Raw genomic sequence first — 12,681 nt, 5'->3', positions numbered from 1 at the left:
GGAAGTTCTGTTTTAAGTGAGGTAAATAGCGTTTTGCAGCTTGTACATTGGTTAGCTCACATTAAGAAAACTTGTAAAGTAAAAAAGAAAAGACTTTCTTTTGTAATGAAAAAAGCAATTCTTTAGATGTTAATAGTTTAAAATGAAAAGTAGATACACTCTGATCAAAGGAAAAGTTGCTTATTGGCAAAATAGTACTTCAAACTATGATATATATATATATCTCAAAATAGATATGTATTTACTCCTTACTTTGAAAGAGGAAGGCATGCTGCCCTCAACCTATAACTTTTTTTCCAGGTTAAGACTATTCTGTGTGTGTCTCTCTTTCCAAAGATGAATGTGGGTTCTCATTTTGACACAAATGAGTTATGACTCTCTTTAAAGGTGTCTGTGGTTCTAATTCCAATAATTTTCCTCCATTCCTTTTAGCTCTTAACACTCAGGAATTTTGCAAGTAGAACATCTTTTAATCAGTGTTTTATTTATTTATTTATTTATTTATTTATTTTCTTTGTAACCTATTTTTCCATGAAGGTGCAGTGCATATATTTTAATGGATCTTTCTAGATTAATATTGTGCGAATTATGACTAGCACAACATAGACACTTAATACTTCAGACTATGATTCTTATTAGGAAATATTTTTTTTCCATATAAGCATAGAGTCTGTAAGTAACATTATATGGGAGGATAATAAGAGACCCACTAATTTGATTCTTATTTAGTCAGATAGAAAGGGGAACAGGGGTAAATTTATAAGCTGAAAGTTTTATATCATATATTTAGGTGGTATCCATTATGGTATATATAGGTACCCATGGTATTAACAAATGAGGCTGCCAAGTCAGCATGAGGTAACATTCTTGTTTTTATTCCCCATTACCCACCAATGCTGGCCTTCTAGACGAGCTCTAGCCTTTCACTACTCTCTTAAATACTTCACACGGCAGCCACACTGTTTGTAAAAGGCCCCCATTTCAAACCGTCTCTATCCATTGACTTCCAGCCTGTTTTAGGACCAGTCTGTCCTCAACTACTTCCTTCTCTCTGAGGCCTTCTCTGACCATTCCCCCCAATTTAGGCCTCTTGTGAACTTCCTTAGCAATTTTAACCTCTATCACAATACTGAGAGACATTAAGATATTCTTGGGGTGCCATGATGGAAAATGAACAAACTTTTTATTTCTGATTTTATTTCCTTGACCATGGAAATGATACTGTTTTGTTACCCTTTCTTCCCTTTCCAGATAACCAAGCTGAAAATAGATAGTAACCCTTTTGCCAAAGGATTCCGGGACTCCTCCAGGCTCACTGACATTGAGAGGTAATGAGAATTTTCTGTTTACTTTTTTACCCAGATAAGATAAAGAGAAGCACTAGTTTGTAAGAGCACACTCCTTTCAACACCAAAGAGCCATAACTTCACTGTATATAGTCTCCAATACTCTGTATAGTCTCCAGTTCTCTGCCCCACCTTCCCTTCCAGTTATAAACCCTGTAGATAGGCAACTGCTTAAGCTTTGACAGCTGCTGCAGCTGGATCTATTCTACACTCAATTTCTGAGTGAAGTGGTTTCTTTGGACAGGACATTTTTTCAGTGGGGCTTCTTTGTTATCAAAGACACAGTCCTCTAGATGATATTAAGCTTCATGTCTTGAGTGGCAATCCACAGAGAAATAGATTCTTAATTAGCCTTTGCCTTCTGAAGTGGATATATTTGTTAACATAGAGACTATAAAGGTAGTTTGGAATTTTGGAACAAGGAGAGGCAATTTAAATCAAGGTGTATATTTTACCTACAGCATAGACTGCTTATACTTAATAGGAAAGCTATCAGATCTCAGGACCTTTAAGAAGGCAAGTGACAATCATGTGCCGTAATTTACCCCACTTTTTATTTAATTGAAATGGTTCACACAGTGTGAGACTGTCTACGTGATAAGTAATGACTATATTGAGATGCATAGTTTGCCCAAAATGAATGTCAAAATATGGTTTTTTCAAGGAGAAGATTATTTGTATCCCTTAAACATACTATGTAACTTTCTGTACTTATTCTGTTTTTGTTTTTGGTGAGCACATTTAAGTTCCACTCTCTTTACAAATTTGAATTATATAATACAATGTTATCAACTCTAGACACCATTTCACACATTAGATCATCAGATCTTACTCATCTTCTGTATCTAATCTTTAATGTGGCCTGGAATCTTTATTGACAGGTGGGGTACCCTAGCTACCAGCCCTCTGGGTTACTTTATCTCCAAATCTTTGTGTGATTTTCCTACCAACTGCTACGTGTTTCTGCCACACTCTTCGTTACCTACCACATGCTCACATCTGACCTCAGCACTTCTCTCTAACCTGTCCTGGAAACTCAAATTAAAGGATAATTACATGTTTTAGCAACATCTGTCTTATCCTTCCCTCATCCTTCCCAAATGGCAGAGCATAGGCGTGTGGTTTTGACTTGTGGGAACAGATATAGAAGCTCGGTGGGGAGACAAAGTATCCAGCAGGAGAGACTGAAAGTTGGGTAGAACTGTGGCATCTGAGTAGAAAAGATTAATTAGTTGGAGTGCTTGACAAGTGATTGTGGGGTATTGAGAGATCAGGGAAAGAAACTTGAGCTTGTTGAAAAATCCATTGCAAAATGCAGAGAGATGGCAAGGAGATAACTCTCCATTTAGGTGGGACATAGGTGTGCAAATAGGTCATAAGACCCAAGTCAGTGAGAAAGTGCTATCAGCAGAGTGGGTGACAAAGGAGTGCATTTACAAAGGCTACTTGCATTTAGGTGTGGCCTTTTTTATCTCCTATTTCTGGAGTGCCAGAGGTACTGATTCAGACTGGGTTTATGCAAGTGGGATTTTAATACGTGAACTTTTTCTCCATTCTAGTCAGGGGTCAGGCAAGAATGAAAACAGTGGCTCAGTCGGGAAGTAAGTGATGTGTTTTTACAGTGGGCATCATATCTTCTGTCTCTAATCAGTGGCTGAGCATGGTATATACAGACAAAGTCATGGGTTAGAGCCCCAGCTCTGCCTTTTCCTGCCTGAGTGATCCTAGAGAAGTCACCTAACCCCTGAGCCTGTTTCCTCATCTAGAAAATGGAGAAAATAACCCTGCTTACTTCAGAGGTTTATTATGAGAACCATGTAAGATGACATTTATGAAAGCACTTCTAAATCTCAAAATGTAAAATAATTATATTTTATTAGATAAGCATAGTTTTACCCCATCTAAGCTACTTTTAATAGTCGTAATGAACTACTCCTAGAGTAAAAATAGCCCCTTTTGTTGCACTTGTGCTCATGAGAGACAAATACCCAGACTCACTACCCTTTAGAGCGACGGATTTGATAACACACGCAGCCACATTTTCCACTTATTTAATAAACATCCTGATGTGGGGAACACTCACATGTACATGAAGCTAAAAAGCTTTCAATGGTCTGAGGGCCAAGAGAGCATCTTATGTGACTAGCTGCAAGTTTGCAAGATGACCTAAGTAGTGTGAAATTGGCCAAGGTTTTGGATTTCATTTCCAGGTATTTCAGTCTGAATTTTTTCTAAGCAGCCTTTGGGGATAGGACAAATCAGATCAATTGATCTTTGGAGACCTAAAGAAATTAAATTAGTCTGGAGTCAGTTACTGCACTAAACCATCTAGTAATTGAATTGCTCCTTGTAACTGACTGAAAACAGCCCTATTTGTAACAATATAGAGAGCTTTTTTAAATAAGAGATCTGAGAGAAAAACACATCTTTTTAGGACATGATGACAGAAATTGCACTTTTCTAACCTAATTGAATATGATGTTATAAATATGTGACCTTAATGATTTCAAGTTTCCTGTTCCAGATTTACAGCTACTATGTGGGACACCCAAACAAAAATGCCTTTAGGATTGGATCTGTTTGCTTTATACCTCTTAACTCACAGTATTATTCTTTCTACATCTGCACAAACTTTGAGGATACTCTAAAGGGCATTCTGGCTTTCTTGCTCTCATTTTATGAGGTTCCATTCAGATACCTGAATGTCTCATATGTGCAGCCTTCTCCCAGGGACAGCATCTCCCTCAGTTATAAAAGGCAACTCATCTCATTACCAAAAGTAGAAAGTGTTTTCATTAGATGCTTTGCACATTCATTAGATGCTTTGCACATATACCTACAATGGATAGCCAAGAAGCAAATCAAAAGCTCAAAAGGATTTCTTAATATAATCTAATTTATAGTTATTTAGTTCAGGGAAAGAATTATCTGCTGGTGCCATATAATAACTTACAGACACTCTTATCAGTTGGTTTTTCTTTTGTGGGGAGGGAAGGGGCACTTTGTATAATAAGTGAAGGCATGATATTACTTCTGAGAAAGGAGAAATGACTATGAAGATATTTAAATGTTCAAAATTAAGTTCTGTTAGGTTTTTTTGTTTGTTTGTTTGCTTTGTTTTTTACAATTAGAGTTCATGCTTATTGCAGAAAAATACTGACAAGCAAGAAAAAGTGCATAAAAAAAGTAACAAAATCCCATTCACTAAGAGATAATCACTGGCAAAAACTTATATATTCTTCCAGATAATTTCTTATGCACCTATGAACATTAACTTCCTTTGAAGTTTACCACACACACTATTTTTAATCATTTTTCCCTTAATATCAATAGGTATATGTCTGTAGTATACTTTTTAATGGCTGTCTAATTTTCCATTGTGTACAATAATTTGACCAATCCTATAAAGTTAGTTACTTAGGTTTCCCACTCTTTGTTATTACAAACAGTGCCAGGAAGTAAAATGTATATCTTTACACATATTACTCATTATTACTATAGGATAAATACTAACAAATAAAAATGCTGTGTAAAAGGATACACATTATTTTAATCATAATGTTATTTTTAATTGTTAAATTTTGGGGAAAACCTGAATGTTCAACAATAGGAGAATGGTTTAATAAATTTTTATAGTCACGCAATGGAATTTTTTTTAATTGTGGTAAAATATGCATTTTGAACATTTTTAAGTGTATAATTCAGTGGCATTAAGTACACTCATAACGTTATACAACCATCACCATATCCATTTCCAGAATGTTTCCAACATCCCAAACAAAAAATCTGTACCCATTAAACAGTAACTCTCTACTCCTCCTCTCCACAGCCCCTGGTAATGTCTATTCTACTTTCTGTCTCAATGAATTTTTCTAGTTTAGGTACCTCATATAAATGGAAAGATATGCATGTTTTAAAGGCTTTTCATATATACTGCCAAGTTTCCTTCAAGAAAGATTGTCCATGTCATGATCAAGATGTCCATTTCTTTGCACACTTGTGAAACATGATCATCTTGTTATCTTTGCCAATTTGATAGATGAAACTTTGTATTTCTCTTTTGTAAACTGACCTATGTATGTCCTTCACCCATTGTTTTTTTCTTTTGGATTGTTCATCTTTTCTCTTATTCATCTATAAAAGCTGTTTTTATGTATTAATATTTTTATTGTTCATATATATTGGAATTATTTTATCCATTTGAAATTAGCTTTTTACTTATGTTTTTGATAAATAGAATATTTCATCACCAAATGTATTGTTCTGTTTATGATTTCTATCTTAAAAAGATTCTCTAGTCCAAAAAAACATAAATAGGTAAATATTCAACTACAGATTTTCTATCATTTTATTGCTTTCTAGGTTTTTATTTAAATACTTAACTCATGCAGTATTGATTTTGTATAAACTATAAAATAGATGTCATTGTATATTTTTTATAAGTGGCCCCAAAACTATATATTTACTAACATATTCCATCCCACTTTTAAAAAATTTCTCCTTTATCATATACTAAATTCTTACCTATAGTTGTTTTTAGTCTCTTTATTGATCTGCCAGTATTGTACTGTTATAATTTTGGTAAATTGGTATAATATATAAATATTTGATGATAGGTATAGATATCTGATATGACAAACTCCAGATCTTTTTTACTTGTCATTTTCAAATTTTCTTGACATTCTTTGACATTTATGCTTCCAGTCTCTGGAATTTTGTCCAGTCTTCCCAAAAAACATCATTGGAATTTTGATTGGGCTTGTGTTGAATTTATATAATAATCTGGGGGAGAAAAATGATATCTTTACAGTATTGAGACTTCTAGGAGTATGTCATATGTTTGTCTTTTTACTGAAACCTCTTCTTATGTTCTTTAGAAGTTTTGGTATTTTCAAGTTTATAAGTCCTACACAGTTTCTTAGGCACATAGCTACATTGTCCAGTTCAATAGCCACTGGCCTCAGATGGCTAGTGAGGACTTGAAATGTGGCTATTCCATATTAAGAAATACCATAGGCACCAAAAAACAAAACAAAACAAAAACAAACAACAAAAAAAACCAAACATTGATTTTTAGGGTTTAGTATGAAATAAAAGACTGAAAGTATCTCAACAATAGTTTTAGGATATTGATTACATGTTGAAATAATATTTTGGAGACATCCTGGGTTAAATAAAATACTAAAATTAATTTCACTTGCTTTTTAAAAATGTGACAACTAGACTATTAAAAATCACATACGTGGCTCACGTTACCTTTCTTTTGTCTAGAACGTACTAGAATTTTTAATTAGAAATCAGTCTAGTCTGTAAAAAGCTATTGATTCCTACATGTCTTTGGCATCCTGCCATTTTACTGAACTTAAAAAAATTAGTTTTAACAATTTTTCCTTTTAGTCTCTTGAGTTATCTACTTAGATTTCTATATCATTTGCAAAAATGATCACTTTATTGTTTTCTTTCTAGGATTTACGCCTTTAACAATGTCTTTTTCTTGTTTTATTACACTGACTAAAATTTCCAGAATACTATTAAAAAGTGATGATAGTTAGCATTTTTCTCTTGTCCTTGACTTACTTAGTAATGCCTCGTGTTTTATCATTATAAATGGTTTTCATTGGCTGTTGGTTTCATATTGATATACTTTATCATATTGAGGTATGCCTAAATTAAGAATTTTTTGCTATCCTGAATGTTAACTGAATTTATATTAAATGCTCTTTTAACATCTACTGAGACAATTTTAATTATTTTTCTACTTTTAAATAACAATATGATTAATTCTAGTCATACTGTCTATGTTGAGCCATCCTTGTATTTCTGGAATACATCCTATCTGGATTTTATCTGTTTTTCTTGTAATATATTGCTGGATTTAACTTACTCATATTTTATTTTTTTATTATTTTTTTTTATTATTAGTTTCTGCTTTATAACAAAGTGAATCAGTCATACATATACATCTGTTCCCACATCCCTTCCCTCTTGCGTCTCCCTCCCTCCCACCCTCCCTATCCCACCCCTCCAGGCGGTCACAAAGCACGGAGCTGATCTCCCTGTGCTATGTGGCTGCTTCCCACTAGCTATCTATTTTACGTTTGGTAGTGTATATATGTCCATGCCTCTCTCTCGCTTTGTCACAGCTTACCCTTCCACTCATATTTTATTTAAGACTTTTTGTATCAGTCTTCATAACAGAGATATACTTTGTTTCTTCTTTCCTTCTCTGTCAGTCTTTGGTATCAGGTTTCTGCTAGTTTGTTTGAATAAACTGAAATATCTTCCTTCTTTTTATTGTTTGATCAGTTTAAATCCAAAGAAGTGATACTTTACAGTCTTGCCCGTAAATTCATCTGGGTGCACTATTCTTTTGAGGAATACTTCTTTAACTACTTTCTTAGTTTGTTCCATAATTTATCAGTCAAATGATCATTTACTTCTATCCCATTTAATGCCTGTCTTGAGTTCTACTTTGTCTCATCTTATATTGGTATACCTTAACATTTTTTGCTTTTATTTGCCTTTCAATTTTTAAAAATTTTTGTCCCTACAGCAATAGACCCCTCTTTCTCTTGCATAATCAAACAAATATCTTGACATTTCTTTCATTAAGTAAAAAACAACCTTCTCTTGATGCCATGTGTCTCTTGAGTTACTGATTTTCCCAGTTTTCTACTCCTTCTTATAGTAAAGCTCCTTAAAAAGAGTTGTGTGTATTCTCTTCTCAGTTCCTCTCTTCCCGTTGTCTCTTCTACCCCGTCATTTAGAGTTTCACCCACACTACCCCACCAGTCCACCTCTGTCCAGGTCACCAGTGAACTCCCCATTGCTAACCACAATGGTCAATTCTCAGTTCTATCTTACTTCACCTATTACCAGGGTTTGACACTGTTGTTTATTCTCTCCCTTTTTCCTCTTTGCTTCCAAGATCTCTCACAATCTCTGGTTTTTATTCTACTCCATTGGCCATTCTTTCTCCATCCCCTTATTGGTTCTTCCCCTTGTCCTCCATCTGTAAACAGTAATGTGTTCCAGGCCTTAGTCCTTGGACCTCTTCTCCTCTCAGTTCACATCCCCTTCCTGGGTGATATCACCAGTTTCATGCCTTTAAATGCCATTATATGCTGACTACTATCAAATTACATCTCTGGTTCTGGCCTCTCTAGCGTCAAAGCTCTGGCTGGCTATTTCTTTTACTTTTCCGTCTCTGCTAAGGGTACCTCACATCTACAACAGGATGCCCAACCACACTCTTCTACACCTGCTCTCCTCTTACAGTTCCCTTCTCAGCTGCATCCCTCCCGCTGCTCCAGCCAAAAGACTGGGTGTCACCCTTGCTGGCCCCTCTTTCTCTTTCCACATGCAGGCAACTAATCATTCTAACTATATCCAGAGGAGTTCAACTACTTCTTACCATTCTCACTGCTACCACTCTTATCTAGGACAATATCATCTCTTTCCTGAATTATTACATTAATTTCCTAATTGATCTTTCTACTCCCACTCTTACTGTTCTTAAGTCCATTTTCAGTTCACCAATCAGAATGATCTTATCAAAGAAAGGAAGTCAGATCACATCACTCTTGCTCAGAGTGACTCATCTTCCCATTCACAGTAAAATCCAAAGTCCAGACAAGGCCTGAAAGGTCCCATAGAATCTGATTCCAGCCCTCCCAGTTATCTCTCTGAACTCACCTACCTTTGTCTTGCTCAATTTCCTTTGAACATGCCCAGGCCCATCTTAGCCCCAGTTAGGGCCTTTATACTTACTTACCCTCTGCCTAGATTATGCAGCCCCCAATATCTGATTGGTCCAATGCCTTGTCTTTTGCTTCCTACTATATCCCCAGAGCCTAGAATAGTGCCTGGTACACAGTAAACACTCAAATATTTGTTGAGTAAATAATGATGTGTCTTTAAAAATGTCATACAGAGTATCTGTATTTTTAAAAATTTGTCTGAAGGTCTTTGTGTGTTAGTCGAAAATTTTAATCTATCTCCAAGTATTATGACCACTGATATGTTTGTATTGTTTTTTTCTGTTTCTGCTCTCTGTTTAATTCAACTATTTGTTTTACCCCTTATTTTCTCTTCCTGTCTTTTGTTAAATTTATCAAGTCCCAGCACCCCCCCCACCCCACCCCACTTTTATTACAGTTAACATTCCACAGCCATCACGTGTCAGCCAGTGAGCTATGCAGTTGACACATTTTATTTCAGCTACACTTCAAAATAATTGTATAATAAAGAATGATTATCATCCCTATAATTCTATAATAAAGAATGACTATCATCCCTATTAAGCTGAAGCTTAAAGAGATTAATACTTTATTCAAATTCACATATGGTAATTTGTGACAGCTGAGCCTCACACCCAGGTTAGTTTGTCTGAAACCAAAGTCCTTTCTCTAATGTTCATTATATTTCTTTTTAATATAATTATGCTTTTAAATTCTGAAAGACATAATTGTAAAATTGATATTTCTCTGTTACTGTTAGGAATGAAACTATGCATTTTCTTTTCTTGTAAAATAGGAGATATTTAGTATGTGATTTTTTTCCTTGTACTACCCCTCTCTCAACCTATAGTTTTGGTTTAAAAAATCTGGGATTTAAAATCCAGCTTTTTATTCATGTATCTTCTTTATCTTCTTTTTCAATTCTTTTTCTTAATGTTAATGTAAGGATCACAAATACATCAACCATAATCATTTAAATTTAATTCTAGTCATACTCATTTCATTGTTTAATGCTCATTTCTTCTGTTATACTCTGATTACTGGAATTGTGTTCTGACTTTATTCTCAGTTGTTGATAAATGTTGAGTAATTGGTTGAAGAAGGATATATGGGTGACCCTCTTTTTATCAGTTTATACATATCTGAAAGGATCTGCTGCCATTATTATAACCTGACTAGCATCACTGTCTTTCTCCTCAGAACTCTTTCAACCTTCCTTTGTCATCTAGTTTGTAAATACTGTAGATAAAGCTGATGCTAAACTGTCTTTCCTTTGTTGGAAAATTACCTTTTTTTCCTATCTAATAAAAATGCTTTTAGAAAGTTTCCTTTGAAATTCAGAAATTGTACCAGTATTTGTTCAGTTGTAAATTTTTTTCATTCGTATTTACAATACAACTGAGCCCTTCCAATTGAAAACTCAAGTCGTTCATTACTCATCTCAGGAAAATTTTCTCCTTGTTTTTTTTTTTCTCCTCTTCCTCATTCTTTTTGTTTCTAATTGTTCTGCTCTATTCAGACCTACTAAAATTCCTATTATATAAATGTTACAACTCCTGAATCTATTCCCTATTTCTTTCATCTTTTGCTTAATAATTTTTATTTCTTTAACTGTTTACTCTGATATTGGAAGAATTTCCTATATGAGTCTTCTAATTGTTGATTCTGTTTTCTACAGCATCCGGTATTCTGTTTGCTCTCCTTATTGAGTTCTTTTAAAATGTGGTAATTATTATTTTGTCACTTTCAAGTATACTTTTACATTTCCAGATTGTATTCTTTTCATTCCTGCCAGTCCCTGCTTTATTAGTATAGGGTCTTCTTAAATCTCACTAAAAACTTGAAGCTACAAATTAGAGACTTAAAACATTTGTTTCTTGGAACAAGTCTGTTTCAAAAGAGATCACTTGTTCTGCTTTTAAAAATTAGTTTTCTTCTTTTGAATTGCTGAGTGTTTTGTAATTCCAATTATCTTTCTCTAGCTCATGTATAGAATGGGATGTCTGTTTGTTTAGCGTCAGGAGCTGAGATTAATTGTGAATAAAATCATGTGGCTCTTTGTTTAATCTTGCAGGTGCAGACTGAAGAAGGGGTAATAATTTAAACTTACTGTGAGTGTGCCAATTTGGAAATAAAATTATTCTGTTTGGGTTAGGAAGTTGTTGCAGGTAGGTGGAGATAGCCTTGGAAAAGGGAGTTTTAACTTTGCATTGATTATATTACCCTGTCTGCCTCAGCAGCTGGAAATCAGCTGTTCCCTCTCCATGCCCAGCAAAGCAACCTCATGGCCCTCCTCCAGAGCCGGTGGTGGTCATTAGCCCCGCACCCTTCAGTGTACCAAGACCACAGTGTGCTAGCTGAGAGCGTGCTGCTGTGGGATCCCTTCCTCATGGCCTCCAGCAGTGTAAGAATCTGCTTCTCATCAACTGCTCAAAGATCTGCCTTTATCATTAATCTCTGCTGCTCCAAGGTGGGGTTTAGGTGAAGCTCTGACAGAGGGCTTTTCATTTCTTCCCCATCCCCCCAAGTAGCTTCCCTCCCTGTACAGCGATGAACCGCACGCTGTTTGATGCTTCCCTCACTCCTTTCCTGTGGCTAAAATGTCAAAGTATGTAGTTGGCACTCTCCCTTCACACTGAGAGTCTCTATAAAATATGTTTAAAACTCCCTGGGATTGAACAAAACTTTCAAACACATGAAATCTGGACACAAGCCCAGAGGGAATCAGGCCTTCTTGCTCAGAGCTCAAACACTATTAGTTTAGATGAAGAAGAAAACTTCAGGAAACAAAGTTGCAAATCTGTTATCCTGGAAATTTATAGTTTTACCTGCATCAAGCCATGGAGCAGCAAGCATTTTGGCAGGTTTGCTAAAGAAGTTCAGTTTATGGATAATTTCTAGGTCTTAAATAATGACTTCTGGTGCTAGAAAGCAAGCAGTGTTGGTTCTAACACAGCTCTAAGCTGGCTTGTGGAGTTTCTGAGGCAGTAAGGTTTTCATGAAGAGTAAGGTTTTCCCAAGAGTGTGGGGTGAGTGGGGCCCATCTCTAATCAGGTAAATAGCTTGGAGCAGGGGTTGGCAAACCCTGCTGTCTGCCACCTGTTTGGTATAGCCCACAAGCTAAGAATGGTCTTTACATTTTAAATGGTTGAAAAAGTTATAAATAACATTCTGTGACATGCAAAAATAATATAAAATTAAAATTTATTGTCTATAAAGTTTTATTGCAGGACAGTCACGTTTTTCAATTTATGTATTGTATGTGGCTGTTTTCATGCTACAGTGACAGAGCTGAGTATATCTGACAGAGATCCTAAGGCCTGCAAAGCTTAAACTATTTTCTACCAGGCCTTTACAGAGTAAGTTTGCTGATCACAGGCTTAGAGCTTTAAGGGGCTGTGGAAATGTTGGCAGCAAGGAAAACTTCTACCCAGAAACTTTACCTCCTTAGGATGGTATTTAAAATGAAGAAACTCAGAATTTCATTTTGAGGCCCATATGGTGATGCTAATTGACAAAGCTGGTGAGATCTGATCTTTGCCAACACCTTATCCTTCCTATCTTTACAATGATAGTTTTTTTTTTTTTTTTGCGGC

The 12,681-nt window shown here is 35.3% G+C and overlaps 1 protein-coding gene across 1 annotated transcript in view; it reads left to right on the top strand.

Moving 5' to 3' along the window:
• Positions 1–12,681, top strand: part of TBX20 (T-box transcription factor 20) — a 54,589-nt gene that overhangs the window by 21,739 nt on the left and 20,169 nt on the right. Inside the window, exon 6 of the mRNA XM_082631686.1 lies at positions 1,252–1,328. Within this exon, the coding sequence (XP_082487812.1) occupies positions 1,252–1,328 (77 nt within the window). The remainder of the gene's footprint in view (positions 1–1,251; positions 1,329–12,681) is intronic.

This window comes from Mesoplodon mirus (assembly GCF_964341445.2).
Source record: "Mesoplodon mirus genome assembly, chromosome: 9".
NCBI classification, from domain to species: Eukaryota; Metazoa; Chordata; class Mammalia; order Artiodactyla; family Ziphiidae; genus Mesoplodon; species Mesoplodon mirus.
The sequence above is the reverse complement of the archived record's forward strand: the minus strand, read 5'-3'. Positions and strand labels throughout refer to the sequence as shown.